We start from the raw sequence: 16,328 nt of genomic DNA, 5'->3' as shown, positions 1-16,328 counted from the left end.
CATAAAGATGAGGTATTTACCGTTGCATGGAGTGTGCATGGATCTGAAGGACGTATACTGACAACTTCAGTGTGTCCAGATGTGGTTACTGGCATGTAGTTTATTCATTCAGTAAATGTGAAATGAGTGAAAACTAGAAACATCTAAGATTCCAAGACAGCATTTTTAAAATTAAAATTCAGCAATACTTTGGGGCTGGCCCTGTGGCTGAGTGGTTAAGTTCGCGCGCTCCGCTGCAGGCGGCCCAGTGTTTCGTTAGTTCGAATCCTGGGCGCGGACATGGCACTGCTCATCAGACCACGCTGAGGCAGCGTCCCACATGCCACAACTAGAAGAACCCACAACGAAGAATACACAACTATTTACTGGGGGGCTTTGGGGAGAAAAAGGTAAAAATAAAATCTTAAAAAAAAAAAAAAAAATTCAGCAATACTTTAGAATCGTTAGCCTAGAAGAAAGTTCACGAGAGGAAAATAGTGTTGGGTGCTGGAAAGGTATGAGAGGATGAGACCAAGTAGCTTTTAAGATTATTATTTATCTTTGAGAGAGGGTATATTTTTAAGTAGTGAGGACAAATTCCAAAATGTTAAGATTATTAAAGAAAAAATTGTCTAGAAGCGAACTGAATATGAGGGCAGGAAAGAGGTGAAGTGGGTTCCAGGAGCCATTTGTTTTTGCGAGGTTTTTTCCCGACATGTGAGAAATTAAGGCTGGGGTGAGGTGGGGGGTCTGGGGCAAGAGTTGATTACAAAGAATGAAGAGCAGATCTGAGTTTGAAAAATAGTGGGAAGTATGTGCTGAAATATGATCTCTCCATATTGATAGAAAGTCATAAAACCACTACGTTTAAGTACTTGTACTGTTTTTTTCCCCTTATCTCCAGGAGTACAGATTTGTTGAGAGTCAGCTCCATATGTGGCTTCAAAAATATTCACGATTTAACTAAATACCTTTTTTGCAGATTGCTGTTGCCTTATGAAGTCAGTGTATAAGTAGGCTATGTAGTTGAGTAGTAATTTATTTTAAACTAAGCTGCAAGTATGCTATTTCTAAAATTAGGTTTGTTTTTTCGTTTTCAGTAATGATGTAGACATGGAAACAGATCACTACTCCAATGGAGTTGGAGAAACTTCATCCAATGGTTTCCTAAATGGTAGCTCTAAACATGACCACGAAATGGAAGATTGTGACACCGAAATGGGTCTGCAGTGATATTTCTTACATTTTTAATAAAAAATGATGACTACAAGCTTATGTTTTTACTTGTACTGATTCACAGACGATGAGCATAAATCAAATTTAAAGACGTATGTGCCATTGGATTTGACAGTGATACATATTACTCCTCTGAAACTTTCTTGTGAAGTGGGTTGCTAGGGAGAGTAGAGTTTCTTTTCAGTGCCTTCTGAAGTTAAGATCTGAACATACTGAACACAGTGTTCTCTGCTGAACTGTCTGTTTCAGCGCACCTTCAGTGCTGTCATTAATGCAGCAGTACTAACCTGTTGCGTGGAGATATGAAACGTTTTTACACTTACTTCGATACAGGCAGTTAAGGCCAAATGGGTAGAGATGATTTTATAAATTCTAATCAAACAGAATTTCTTAAATTCATTTAATGTGAATATATGTGACTATGCATAGTTCAGTATCTGGCACATAGTAGATGCTTAAGTATGACTCCCCTTCCCCCAGAAAACAATTATGTAGCTGAAGGATATATTAACATGCATGATTTTACTTTGTTGACAACTTGTATAGTAAATTGTACCATAAAGTTAAACCATCAGCAAGCTTTCCCATCAATTGGAGAGTGAAAATTGTTGACGCTTATAAATTCTTGTCAGAATTCCATGACATTAGATTTCTTAGTATTTTAAAAGATATTTATTCAAATTGTTTGAGTATATATAAAAGAAACTACTTTATAAATGCAAAGTTATTCTTATATTATTTATACAACCACTTTGTTGTTGAGGATTGTGTGTTCCAATGTATAATTCACTCTGTCAAGCAAGGAGTTTGAGTAAAAAGGCAGCCTAGGTTTACTCAAACAGGTCTCAGCTACCTCCACATTCAGAGTAATGTAAGCATAGCGATTAAGAGCTAGAGTTCTAGAGCTAGATGACCTGGATTTGAATTCTGCAACTGCCACTTACTAGCTGTGTAACCTTGGACAAGTACTTCAGAGCTCTGTGCCTCAGTTTCTTCATCTGTAAAATGGGTGTCATAATAACTGCCTCATAGGTCATTGTGAATATTAAATGAGCTAATCTGTGAAAAGCTAATAGCACAAAACAAGTACTTAGTAAATGTTAACTACCATCATCAACACCAATGTCTTTATTAGTAATTTCTATGTTATTATTAGTGATTTATATGGTTGTTATTGATCAGTGTCAAGATATATACTATAAAATTATTTTCTGCAAGTATATTTCTAAAAGTGGTGTAATTACCCCTTTTGATTAGTATAATATGGTATCTTCCGTGTTTTGATTGGAGTCATTTAGTCTCTCTTAGCCTCCAGGAATCATTTTATTCCATCTCTGTTCTGTCAGGTAAAGCAGCCTGAGAGGCAGCTAGTATTTTTTTTAGTATTGCTTAATGTAGTTTTAGAGAGTTGTGCTTAACTTTTCATAAAATCTTCTCTGACATATAGGTACATCCTAACACTGGAAGGTTGTCACCTGATTTTCAGCTGCATGCTAGATATTGGATCCTAGGCTCTTGAGACCTAGATAAAGTATACCTTTTAGCTGCAAAGTTCCATATTAAATTAAAAATAAGTTTGCATATTTAGATGAAATATTAGGTGGTAGTTACTTAATGAAACATCCGAAATGTTGTAAGCAATTTATGTTTATTTCTCCGTCGTACCCCCTTTGGTCAGGTAGTAAGATGCTTGTTTGTTTTGCCCACAGAAGTTGATTCAGGTCAGTTACGCCGCCAGTTGTGTGGAGGAAGTCAAGCCGCCATAGAAAGAATGATTCACTTTGGAAGAGAGCTGCAAGCAATGAGCGAACAGCTGAGGAGAGAGTGTGGCAAGAACACAGCAAATAAAAAAATGTTGAAGGTAAATTTGTTTTCCTTGAAAAATTATAAATGTCACAGGAACTAGAATGTAGTTTTGTAAAACATTGAGCAGTGCTAGGAATTCTTGTTGGAGCACTTGGACATGAACTCCCCCTTGGCCTCCTGCGCATTCAAGAGCGCACACGTTTGATGGGGTCGCTGGCTCTGCTCTAGGGACGAGCACTGGCCTTGGAGTAAAAATGGGGATTCAGTCCCAGTTCTGCCGCTCACTAGTGTCGTGTGCCCTGTCTTACTTTATTAGTTTGAGTTTCTCAGCTGTAAAATTGGCAGAGTTACTAGGAGAAACGTGACTTTGCCGATAAAACTAAATGTGAGATATTTTTATTTTAGTCAACAGTGCTCAGGGTTGCAGCATACTGACTGTATAATACATGGTCTTCGTTTTGATGGTGATTGCTGAAGGACTGGGTCATCTTTCACAGTCAGAATAATTAAAATACATTTTCACATCCCTGCCGGACTGATGTCTGTGATGGATAGAATTTCAGCAGTTCAATAAGTTAGCCACAATTTTGTGTAGCAATTGAAGAGGGATGGATTTTCCGCACCATAAGTCAGCGTTGCAATTAGTTGTATAGACGTGGTTTTCCTATTCCTCCAAGTCCCACCGGCCTGTAAGCCTAGAAACATTAACCTTGCCATTCTTTGTTTTGTTGTTGTTGTTGTTTTGTTCTGCATTCGGTTGGGCTCAAAGTTGATTCATTATGAACATTTTCTCTTGAATGTTTTGAAAGAAGTCCAGAAAACAGAGGAGGTGGCAGGTGATGCCCTTGAGACTGATGCGTGAGTGTGGTAGGAAAGGGCACGGCTCCTGCCATCCCTTCCTGACCCGCAGTGAGTTAGTGCGCCAGTCACCACGCCTAGGAGCACCAAATATGGCAAGAGATCAGGAATAAAGTAGCTCCCTGCACCAGCGTTTCAGTACAGCATCTGTGTGGACAGAACGTATCTGTCTAGGAGGGGTGAAGGAGCCACCTGTATACACAACCAAGTATTGGCACGCTGTCTTGTGTTTTCAGCCATTGTGACAGGAAGAAAGGTGTATTCACCATATTTAGTACTTTGTCTAATGGATAGCTGTTTCTAAGGTCAACCCTGAGCTAACCCCCAAAAGAAAAGGGTAAATTATGATTTTTATGCTAAGTAAAAGAAAATTAGTGGATTATGTAATTTAAGCAATTTTTCATTTATAAAGTCAAATCAGGCATTCATATTTTTGAAAAATGGCTGTCCACATTTGCCATTTAAGATTGTTTCTTGAGGTTAGACTGTGTCTTTCCTTACCACCCCACCCCTTAAATACCTCTAATGCATATAGCACCTGGGTGTTAAATACATGTTTATTAAATTGAAGTCGAATTCATTTGAAAAGTATAACTGATTTTTCTAGATTGGAAATTTTCATCACAGCGCAACTTTGTAGAACCTTTTCTGATATCAGGAGTGCTAAGAAACTTAATTCTCAGACTTTATTATTATGTTCTTTTAGGTATCTAAAGTTATCCATTTGGGAAGCTGAGTACTTCTTTGCTAGGTACTCAGTGTGTTTAGGGCAGAGGTTCGCAACCTTTTTGGTATCTGGATGCTTTAAAAACCATTGAAGGGGCCGGCCCATGGCCGAGTGGTTAAGTTCGTGCGCTCCGCTTCGGCGGCCCAGGGTTTCACTGGTTCAGATCCTGGGTACACAGACGTGGCAATGCTTGTCAGGCCATGCTGAGGAGGCGTCCCACATAGCACAACCAGAGGCACTCACAACCAGAATATACAACTATGTGTACTGGGGGGCTTTGAGGAGAAGAATAAAAAAAAATGTTACAGTAGTCTCGTGCCTTAAAGCCATATTTTACCGCTCTCTCTCAACTTGCAACCATGGTGAGCACAGTAATTTAACTATTTGAATTAAAAAGTAAATTGCTATGTTTTCAACAGGATGCATTCAGTTTACTAGCTTATTCAGACCCTTGGAACAGCCCAGTTGGAAATCAGCTTGACCCAATTCAGAGAGAACCTGTGTGCTCAGCTCTTAACAGTGCAATATTAGGTAAGTAAAGCCAAAAAACACAGCTTCGTATAGATTCTCTGAATATTTGAGATGGTATTTGTGTTGGCATTTATATTTTGGTAAAATCATAAGGGAAATGTTTTCTACATTTTAAAAATTAAAATTACCTTAAAATATAGAAACCTTCCTCCATTATCTCAATTCCAGATTAAGTAGATTCAAATGGAAGAAAAACAGTACATTGGGGTACTTCTTGGGATGTTTGGAAAACGTACGTTTTGGTGTGCATGTATGTAAGCATTTCTAACCTGAGCCACCCACATCACAGCTCCGCGCCATGCTTAAGATAGAGGCACAAGGGACTTCTAGGGGGCTTCTGAGTGCCCTGTCAACACCAGCCCTTGGAGTCAATTATATTTGCATTAAAGTTAAGCATATTTAAGTACATGCCCTCACCAAATAAAAAGGGTAGGGGAAGAGCAGGATAGCAGTTTAAATAGGCTTAGCCAGGGGGAGAAACTGGAACTTGCTGTGCCCCTTGTTGGTTGCCATTCCTCTGAGCAACCCACTGTAGCGTATGTTGTTGATGTACTGAACAAATACACTCTTTATATGAATTCTGTAACTGTACATTTTGTGCATTTAAATATAAAGTATAGGGTTGACTGTTTACATAAAACTTTTAATTTCTGGGCAATTCTTTTCAAACATAATTTAGATGAGTGATTTTTCACCTGACTTTAGACTCTAACTTCCCAGGTAAAATGGGACTACCAGTTTAGAAGTTTGTTCTGTGCCGTTTAGCTCTGTCAGGTTTGGGGGCTTTTAGCAACATGTTTCCAACTATTGTAGGTATATCAGCGCAGTGCCACAGAGAGTAGACTAGAGAGTATTTACACAGGGAGACTCAGAACGAGGGTCAGGGCTCCTATAGACGGAATGTAAGAGAAGCAATTAGAAGTATTCAGGGGCCGGCCCCATGGCTGACTGGATAAGTTCGTGCGCTCTGCTTCAGCGGCCCAGGGTTTCACCAGTTCAGATCCTGGGCACAGACGTGGCACCACTCATCAGGCCATGCTGAGGAGGCGTCCCACATAGCACAGCCAGAGGCACTCACAACTAGAATATACAACTATGTATGGGGGGCTTTTGGGAGAAGAAGGGAAAAAAAAAGATTGGCAACAGATGTTAGCTCAGGTGCCAAAAAAAAAATATTCTGATTTGACCCTTCATCTCTTTCTTTGCCCTTATCAAATTCATTATTCATTGTGTGTAAAGGTCTAATACTGAAGTTTTGGACTAGAGTAGTGTCTTGTATTATACTTTTCTTGAATTAAGAATTTATACATAATAAATAATGTGAATTTTCTTTGCTCAATGTGTTGTATTTTCCTTGGTTATACGAAATTCATTTAGTTCTACTGGTGAAAATAAGAGTACTTAGTAGCAATGCTTGGATTGTAAGGCAGATTATGGTTTACTATAGTTGTCTTGTTGAAATTACATTATAGGTAATTAAGAAGCCCTAATTGCTTTGTATTTGGTAACACTCAGACTTGGAAAGAATTTCTGAAGAAGACAGTTTTTTATATCATGGGTTCTCGACGGAAATTACATTTTTTAAAATTAAATTACCTAGGACATTATCCAAGATAGATGTATGTAGGCTTACATACTGTGCTATCTATTATGTAGGTTCAGCTATAAATAGTGCTTAAATTTATTACATTAAAAGTATATAATTCCTACCAAATTAATGACAAAGATTGTTAAATCACTGTGGGTGTATGTGTGTATTTATACTGTGCCGTATTATAGTTTCATCTGTAAATAATGCTTAAAGTTATATTAATTGTATGTAATTCCTACAAGTTCCATATGCAAAAAACACTTTAAAGATGCTTACTGCCGCCCTTGGCCAAAGTAAAGTTGTTATAAAGTACCCTAGATGCTTACCTCTGAGCAAGGTTACTTCCCTGTGAACCTTCTGTTTATTCCATTATATTGATTTTGCGTAAAAATTAAATTGTTCTTGATTGAAATTAAGGTAAAATTAAACTATAAAGTCAGTCCTGTTTAGAGTTGGCAAAAAATGTTTATCATCATCAAAATTTGGCTAAATGGTGTCTTGCCAAACAACAGCCAGTAGTACTTTAATCTTAACCCACGGACTACTTTTCAAACCATACCTTCTCACCAATCTGTGCACCTTTTCTTAGGTATTTTTATTATTATATTTCTAATCCAGTTTACTTTCTCTCGTACTTTTAAATCTTGAACTTGCCTCCTTTTTATTTTTGTTTTATCCCTTTTGGAACTTTTCTTTCTCCCACCACATTGCAACCTGAGAAGCAAGAGTGGAATCGCAGCATATGGAGCCTTACCAGCCATGTCTCACTCACTGTTCTTGCCCTTTGTTCTCAGCTGTGTCTACAAAGGACTGATTAGTAATTTTATTAATTGGGAATCTACATAAACTTAAAATTTGGACATCTCCATAAAAGGAGAAATTACCAGCTTCTGAGTTTGGCCACTTCTACCATTAGTTCATTTTTTCATCTCTGGCAAAGAACAAATTTTGGTAATTAAACATTTGTACAACTGTCTGACAAAGAAATTTCTGGTATATAGGACTCTGGAAACTTTTAATTTATTGGCAACTTTTAAAATGTTTGACCTATCAATTGTAAATTAACCCCTCCAAAATTATGGAGTGGTTTTGCTCTATTTTCTCTCATGGTCCCCATGACCACTTGCTCTCCAGGAGAGCATTAGGCAGCCTCAGTTGGGTCCTGTCCCCAGAAGGGCAAGAATCCATCAGTGAAACTTTTACTGAAAACCTGGTGCCTTTTTCTCTGTTAATGTTAACTGACCTTGATCAAGTAGAAGAGAAATACTAAATATTCCTTACTCCCCACTACAAATACGAGATAAGAAATTACATCTTTCCCATCAGAGCTTGGAAGTAAAAGTTCCTGCATATCTAACACTTTAAAAGTCTAATTCTCCAAGAATTTTTCTTATACTTGAATACCAGTACCCATATTACATTGTCAGAGTAATGTGTCCATGGCGTTATTTGTGTAAAAACTACCTTTGCTAGTTAAGTAGTTGAGAGCATTTTAGGCATTGATGATTTTGTAAGTAATGCAATATTTTCCTGATTGAGAGATGGTTTTAAAAATGTCGTGCTAATTGCTATTTCCATTTTTAATCATTTTTCCTCAGAAACCCACAATCTGCCAAAGCAACCTCCACTTGCCCTAGCAATGGGACAGGCCACACAATGTCTAGGACTGATGGCTCGATCAGGAATCGGATCCTGTGCATTTGCCACAGTAGAAGACTACCTACATTAGCTATGCATTTAAGGAGTTCACACTTATATTGTGGCATATAGTCAACATGGAAGTAGACCAGCTCTGCTGATTTGAAATTTAGATTTTTTTAATTATGTACTGGGGACAGGTTTTTGTCGCTTTACATTGCTTCCTAGTTTACAGCATGATGCAAATGATTTTCTAACTTAGTGTTAGGAGAAATTATTTTCCATCTTTAACCTCTTAGTTGTCTAAGAGTTAAATATTACTGAATTTCAGACGTTCAAATTGATCATCACAAATCCTTTAAAACAATTACCTAAAAGAAACCAAAAAACCCTGCCTTCTTTGTTGGGGGGAGAGGGGGGAAGGAAATGGAACAAGTTGTGTTTGTGTTAGCATGTGGGTGGTGTAAACTTCAAATTGGGAGATGTTCTGACCCCCACTCCCATATAAGCATTCAATCAGTGTAACTTGCAAAATGCATAAACATCCGACAGTTTGAATTTATAGTGTTGATGGAAGAAATCATTTTTAATGTGTACTGTAAAACTTGAAATACTCAGGAGCTGAGTGAATATGTTTGTTGCTACTTACAATCCCGACCTGTTAGTCCCAGTAGTTTTGTTTTAACATGGTCTTTTTCAACTTTGTTTCCTGTTTAACTACAGACCGACTTCTGTTGTAGACTCACAAGTTTAACTGTTGTATTATAACAGTATTACATGTCAACAGTGTGGTTATGACCTTTATTTATATAAAAACCAAATATTTAGTCAATTTACCGTGTCTTAATTTAATCTTTGTACACCTTCCATTTTTAAGTGCTTAAATGAGTACTATATTGCAATAAAAATGTAGTGATATAATTAACCAGCCATTAAAAATTTACTTCTACAGATACTAGAGTGTCAGTTGAGTTTATATAATAGGGACTTTGCATACTTCTTATGATTAATATAAAATGAGAGCAATTGAAATGAATGGTTTCTACTATAAATTTGAGTTCTACAACCTAAGACTGCCTTTAGTTTACTGGCCTCCCTGGATTAAGGTCAAACCTGATACTGTAGGTGATACAGAAAGGAAACGGAAAACCTCCTGATTTTCATAATCATAATGTGGCATATGACTTGCCAGTAAAGCAAACCCCTAGACTGGTTTCAACAGGCCGTTCGACAGGATAAGCAAATCCTTTGGTTTGGCAAAGGCCTCTGTTGACTGTATTACACCACAACTTGAACCTTCTTTAAAAAGAACAAGTATTGATCTACACTTAGATACTGCACTCTTCCACAGTTAACTTCTTTCTTATTCCATATTCTATGAAACAAAGTCTCATCAATAGCACCAAAATATCCAGAAGACTTCAGGCATCTGGGAGCTGCAGCTGAAAGGACTTCTCCAGGATGTCCACTGCTCCTTTTCCTCCCTGCCACTCCCGCCACACCCCCACAGTGCAGGGATGGGGCCAGGTACAGGAGATGCCCTTACTGGTGTGGGTTTTGCTTGTATTCAACTAAATGCATAAACAAACACAAAAATAAAGGAAAACAATTCTTTTAAACTGCTTTTCCTTCCAGGACCCTCAAATATTACAAGGCGCAACTGTAACAGAAGTATGAAATGTGACTGGGTACTTCCCAAATAGATTTATTAACGAGCCTTTAAGATGATGTATAAATGATTTGTTAATTTTTTCAGAAAAATTCACTAAATAATCCTAAGTTCTATACATACAAAGTACTCGTTCTTCATTTAGCTCTGATTTACTTCTTAGAAGTTTTCATCCTTCTGACCATCCACCGTCTTTTAAACCTCTTGGCATTTTGTTTTCTCTGGGTTCCTAGAAGAGAAAGTTTTGTGCAGTAAGAATATTAGAGAGAGAAAATTCCCAAGAAGCAGTTCAAAAACTTTCAAGATTCTATATGAGTGTAAATACTAAAACTAGGTATATTAGAGTGTGTATCAGACATGCATACATACTACACTGACCTATTTTTCAGAAGCAACTTCATTAATATAGAAGCCATTTTAAGGAAAAAATGTGATATTTTATAATCATTTGGGCATTTACCATCTCCTTACAAAATAACATTTGGTATATAAAATTATCAGAGCCAAGAGCTGGATCTTACCCCAAGCGTTATTCAAAAACTGGGCTGCAGCCTTTTTCACTGGTAACCTCTTGTTGTCAAGAGACAGGAACTTATTTACTAGAAAAGAGAACTACTTATCATTTCTTTGTTTTATTTGCAGTAGAAAAGGGAGGAAAAACAGTCCATAAGGAAATTACCAGTCGTTCTGTTGGTTCCTGGACCATATAAACAATTCTGTATGAAGGCTTTGGCTGCTTCCTGCCTTGAATCTCTCAGATCTTGGTCTTTGAGCCTTACAGCCAAGTAGCTTTTATTGTGGCTGGTGATCAATACAAAAGGTAAAAATGAATGAGATTGATAACGTGCTTACTTTCAAAATAAAGTATTTTTGTTAGCTGTCTCAAAGTGAAAAAAAAAACAAAATCAAAACTTTGTATATGCACACATAAGATGAATAAAACTAAATTACAGGCTTTTTTCAAGAAATAGACTGATATTTACATTTTAGTAAAGCAAATGTATTTTTATATAAACATCAAAATTAATTTTTCCAGAGGACCCGATCTGAAACTGCTTTAACTGTCTCCAAAGGTCATCTTTATGTCCTACATGAACAAAAGAAGACTCTTCTTACCCAACAGACTGTACTTTTTGCACTTTTTCTTTAGTTTTCTTGGAGTCACTTCCTTTTTCACATTCTTCATTTTTCTTTTGCAAAATAACTAAAAGATTGAGTTGTATTTCTAATTATCATTTATGTAAAAATAAATCAGGTACATTTACTGGATTTCACTTTAAATATCTGCTACACACTAATTTGGATGTGATTTTTATTTATAATAAATAGAGGGAACAGGCCCAAGCTACACTTGGCCGGGCCTATTCCCATGCTCTCTAAGGGCCAGTAAGATCTGACCGCAAAGATCTGCAAATGCGCTTGACTCTTAGATGAGAAGTATTTAAATTAGACTAGTTCATACCTTCTTTCAACTTCCCGGGTGATTTCTTTATGCTAATGAAGGACAGCAAAAAAAAACGTGCTTAGAATGGCAGAGATAAAAGATTACTCAACTACACAGTTTCATCTGATTTTACAAATAAGACACCTCTCTTTCATTACCACCATCCTCAGTTTTTACTTGGGATCTTTAACCAGTGTTGGAAAGCAAAAGTTACTGCCCAGTGCACTTCGAACTCCCAGTCCAAAAACTAGTATATACCAGGACAGGAGTAACTCTCAGAATTTAAAATCATGGGCTGGCCCCGTGGCCGAGTGGTTAAGTTTGCGTGCTCTGCTGCAGGCGGCCCAGTGTTTCGTTGGTTTGAATCCTGGGCGCAGACATGGCACTGCTCATCAAGCCACGCTGAGGCAGCATCCCACATGCCACAACTAGAAGGACCCACAACGAAAGAATATACAAGTATGTACTGGGGGGCTTTGGGGAGAAAAAGGAAAAAAATAAAATCTTAAAAAAAAAAAAAAAATTTAAAATCAATCTATCAGTAAGCTTCCAAGGACGCAGACTGTGTGGTTAGTGGAGTTAAAGTGAAAGACTTAAGAATGAGTTATCTAATAACAGTATTTGAAATATGAAGTGAAAGGTGGTAGGCCTGCCGCATTTGGAGAAATCACAAACAGTTTATTCAACAGTTTAGGGGTCTGATGGAGAAACATAAACTGACAATACAATGTGAGAGGCCCATACAGCAGCACTCACACTAAAAGCTGTACAAGGAGGAAGCAATGGTGGGGGGGGGGGGGGTGAGAGAAGGAAGAGGTGACACTGGAGCTTGGTCTTGAAAGATGAAAGGGAATGTGCTACCACACAGATCCTATATATGTTTGATGTGTTCAGAATCTGAGTAACTCTTTAGAATAAGTTTTACTGAAAATTTGAGAGCCACTGGCCTAGGTAAAAAATATAGAGCTAAACCTCTGAACTTAAAGCAATAAGGGGAGACAAGGGGGATAGAAAACCACACCAAATGTTTAGAAGTCTAAATTTGGTAAGGTTTCACTGATTCCATGGCACAGATGAGGAAGTGGACAACTATAACATTTGGCTTTAAACAATCAGTGGATGGCAAAGCTGCTAAATAAAATGGGGAACGAGGAGGAAGGACAGGTTGTGGCAGTCAGGCAAGTATGGGACAAGCTGAGTTTTGGAAGCCTGTGGATAAGTGTCTGCCACACCACGAAGTGATAATTTTCAAAACACTTTTTTTAACCACCATCTACCTTGCCCCTAGTACAGTGACAGTCACTCAGAAATTTACTGAATGAACACACTGGGATCAGGAACTCAGCAGCTGGAGTTACTTATGAGAAGTGGAGGGGGGGGGAGGCCAAAGACTGAAAGGAAGTGGAGCATTTCCCTTCAACTTTCCCATCAAATTCAAATGTCTACCACGTAGCTTTTAAATTTAGGCTTTACAATTTCTTCAATTATGTGGCTTGAACTAAATGTATGAGTAAAATTCAAAGATGACATATAAGCAAGTAGTAAAGGTGCGTTACATACGTAGTCTGTGGAGCTGTAGTTAACTTCTCTAGGACAGTATCTGGAAGGAGTTTTCTTTTCTGAGATAAAGACATTTTAAGAAACAATAAAAAGCGAGGTACGTGATAATATGCCCTGGGTTGCTTCTGAAGTTACCGATTTTCAGGAGAGCCCCAAATCTAAGCAAATAAAGGAATCAGGCTGCGCACTGCCCCCACTACCCCTAAGCTGCGGGAGGATGGGGCCCACGAAACTCAGAAGCTATTCCACCTCGTTGGAAGAGCCGGTCAAGGCCGGAGAGGGTGCCCACCGCATTCCAACCCTCGGTTCGGTTACACAGTGAAAGCACTTACGTTACGTCCGTCTGGAGTCGGTTCTGTGCGGCCAATCTTACGAATATGGGCTAGCGAGGCCCTTAGTTTATAAAGCACCTCATTTAATCCTCACGGTAACCCAGGTTCAGACAAAACTACCACCGCGAGGCTCGCTGACTAAGGGGTCACGGCCAGCTGAGCGTCAGAGGCGGGGTTAACCCTACGATTTCACATTCACGCCTCCTCCCACTCTCGTTCTCAATCGATGGAGAGCAAAGAGAAGGAGCATCTTTGCTTTCACCGTTGTCAGAAGAAATATTGGCGACTTTTCCCCCGCCCCGCATGCTTCCAGCTTCGGCCTCAAACACGGGATTTCTACCCCGAGCCGGGCTGTTTCGAAAAGGAGACGCTTCCTACCCTCTAACCTTCTGTTCGATGAACAGCTCCTCGCGTCGCTTCCTCTTCTCCTTCAGCAGCGCTTTATCCCTGGGACAAAGGGGGACAAGTCAGCGCAGGGAGGGACAGACAGGACAGGCAGGGGCAGTGCTCCCGGCCGGCCGCGGGCTCCGAACCTGCGCACCGTCTCCCGAACTCGCCGCTCTTCTTCTCTCGCTTCTGCCTGGGCGCTGGCGAAAGTCAGCTCCTCCGGGGCCTCGTCCTCGTCAAACTCACTGTCCCCCTCCTCGTCGTCCTGCAGCGGCTCGGCAGCCGCGCCGCTGCTGGGCTGCCCGAGCAACAGTCCGTGCTCCGCCTCCTCCTCCGAGGCCGGCTGGCCCTCGTCCACCATCGCCGACGCCGACGCCGGGGTGCGGGACACGCGCGGCCGCAGCTGCACCATGACCCAAGCGGCGCCACACCGTTTGACCTCTGACCCGGAAGCAGCGCGCAAGCGGAGAGTGACGTGAAGAGCAAGCGTCGCGGGTTCCAGCGCCCCCTGCAGGTGCGGAGGCCCCAGCGAACTCCGCGGATGCGGGAGGCGGCCCCACGACGAGCAGAGGCGCAGGCGCAGAGCGGGGGAGGGCGAGGCCGAGGGCGAGCGGAGTGGGGGGGGGGGGTCCCTCCCCGCCCACAGCTGCGAGAGCTCCAGCTGCGAGACCGGGGAACGTGCGGCTGTTTCTAGGCAGCGAGCGTCCATCGTGCTGCCGCGTCGGCTGGGAGGCTGACAGCGGGGCTGGCTGGGTCTCCGCGCTCCTCGAGGCGGGCTGGCGTGGGTCACGCCGTGCGGTGACCGCCGACCCCGGCCCCCAGTGCCGCCTTTTTTAGCCCCGGGATCCGCTTGGTCGGTCCAATTATCAGTATTTGTAGCTTCGGCTCCCCGCACTCCCCGAAGTAGTGCTGTTTCAGAGGGAAGAAATGCGCCATCGCGGCAGGACCCCGACGCCTCTCAGTCCTGTTGTCACCGACAAGAAACGGGGTCGACAGAGAAGCTTAAATCCATCCTCGGCGCCTAACGTGTGCTTGGCGACCTCGGCCGCCTCTCTCAGGCTTCCCTGACCTCTGGAACCCCGGCCACTGCCTGTCCACGCCTCTGTTCGTGTTCATCACTGACACCACTTCCTAACAGTGTATTGTCTGACTCGCCCCATAAGCTCTGAGAGTAGGGACGCCTCTGGTTCCCTGCGGTAACCCCAGGACCTTGAACAGGAGCCGGCCCATCGCAGATCCTGAATTTGGTGGAAGGACTTCACCATTACTTAGTGACTGCAGCCCTAGTACCTTTGTATTTATTTTTCCCCGCAAGTATATTTCATTTCTTGGCATCCATGGCCCTCCGTGATCTCTGTCTGTATCTTCTCCCACCCGTTATACAGTACTAAATGATTCACCATTCTCTGAGCAAACCAAGTGATTTCCTACTCGCCATGCACTGGGGCATGCTGTTCCTCTAGTGACACACACTGCCCCACGTGGACCTCCTTTTTATAGCTTAAAGACTCCCACTCAGGCTGACACCCTCCTAAAGCCCTTCAAGCACCTTCTCATCTACCCCATCCCTACTCTGCTTATCTCTAATTGCATTCTCCCCAGAATCTTGCAGAAATTTCTGTCACTGTAGTTTCCACACTGTATAACAGTTTACACGGCAGTTGTCCCGACCATTCTATGAACTCCTTGAGGGTAGGGTCCATGTCTCACTAATCATTTTATTTCTAACCTCTGTGGGAGATGTTCAGTAAATAGTAAGTTGAATTGAATAATTCTACCTCACGTAAATTTTGTATTTTCAATCTTCTGATTTAGAAGCAGTTCCTAATTTAAAACAACCAAACCAAAACATGAACAAAAATGACAAAACGGAAACCAAAAGTGCCGCTGGTACCACAAGCCTAGGATGAGAAGAGTTTCAAAGAACAGTTCTGAAATATCTGGGCCTCGGTCAGACCGAAATTACCAATTAAAAATATAATCAGAGTCTTTGAGACGCTAGGAAAATGTATAAAGTTAACTTTGAGAAGCCCGAGGACAAACCTATTAAAAGTGAATGGTGGTATTTTATCTGCAAAAACTGCATTATTAATATCCCAAGACCCCTCAGGGTGCACGCCTAAGCGCCCACGTAGAATATGAATGGAGCCCTGAGGGTGCGCGGCTGGTCCTTCAGATTCCCGGTAGGTTCTGCACCTCGGCAAGGGCTGAGGTGCTGTGGCTGGGTGCGCAATCACCCAGGGAGCCCCCTGACCCCGGGGACTGTGTGACCTTCCTACGCTGTTTACTAAGGGCCACGGTCAGGCCTCTGCCCTTGCCGGCCATCAGGCATTCCAAGGGCCCTGCGTGCTGCGTCATGTGACGGGACCTGAGGAGCGAGCTGTGTTCTTACTACTTTACGCCCAGGTAAGACGAGTGTAATTTTTTCAAGTCCCACGGGAAACTCCCCCTTCAGAAGTCAGCGTCTGGGAAAGCTGGGCAGCCCGCGCAGGGACTGTCTGCTTCTGTGTTTATGAGACTGAGAAGCTGTCACGCGTCCCTCTCCCTTCCCTCGTGGCCAGAGCTGAACT

The 16,328-nt window shown here is 41.3% G+C and overlaps 2 protein-coding genes across 2 annotated transcripts in view; one reads left to right on the top strand and one right to left on the bottom strand.

Annotated features, from left to right (window-relative positions):
- The window catches only part of RANBP9 (RAN binding protein 9), a 92,763-nt gene extending 83,444 nt beyond the window's left edge, over window positions 1-9,319 (top strand). Inside the window, exons 11-14 of the mRNA XM_070584104.1 lie at window positions 1,080-1,201; window positions 2,925-3,076; window positions 5,026-5,137; window positions 8,327-9,319. Of these exons, the coding sequence (XP_070440205.1) occupies window positions 1,080-1,201; window positions 2,925-3,076; window positions 5,026-5,137; window positions 8,327-8,457 (517 nt within the window). The 3' untranslated portion in view covers window positions 8,458-9,319. The remainder of the gene's footprint in view (window positions 1-1,079; window positions 1,202-2,924; window positions 3,077-5,025; window positions 5,138-8,326) is intronic.
- Window positions 9,320-10,055: 736 nt separating this feature from the next.
- NOL7 (nucleolar protein 7) lies at window positions 10,056-15,605 on the bottom strand. Its single transcript, XM_008521223.2, has 8 exons — window positions 13,905-15,605; window positions 13,758-13,818; window positions 13,040-13,098; window positions 11,498-11,529; window positions 11,152-11,239; window positions 10,715-10,836; window positions 10,557-10,634; window positions 10,056-10,264 (listed from the first exon to the last, which is right to left on the bottom strand). Exons 1-8 carry the CDS (start codon window positions 14,465-14,467, stop codon window positions 10,188-10,190), a joined length of 1,080 nt encoding a protein of 359 aa, XP_008519445.2. The 5' UTR covers window positions 14,468-15,605; the 3' UTR covers window positions 10,056-10,187.
- Between the last annotated feature and the right edge of the window lie 723 nt (window positions 15,606-16,328).

Source organism: Equus przewalskii, chromosome 19, assembly GCF_037783145.1.
Source record: "Equus przewalskii isolate Varuska chromosome 19, EquPr2, whole genome shotgun sequence".
Lineage (NCBI taxonomy): Eukaryota > Metazoa > Chordata > Mammalia > Perissodactyla > Equidae > Equus > Equus przewalskii.
This window is presented reverse-complemented; position numbering and strand designations above follow the sequence as displayed.

Excerpts from the sequence above, each read along its gene's own strand:
- NOL7 (XM_008521223.2), bottom strand. The coding sequence starts at position 14,467 with ATGGACGCTCGCTGCCTAGAAACAGCCGCACGTTCCCCGGTCTCGCAG. Across the intron at positions 13,819-13,904 it reads GTTCGGGAGACGGTGCGCAG|GGATAAAGCGCTGCTGAAGG; the intron begins GTTCGGAGCCCG and ends CCTTTGTCCCAG. Across the intron at positions 11,530-13,039 it reads ACTACAGCTCCACAGACTAC|CATAAAGAAATCACCCGGGA; the intron begins GTATGTAACGCA and ends GTCCTTCATTAG.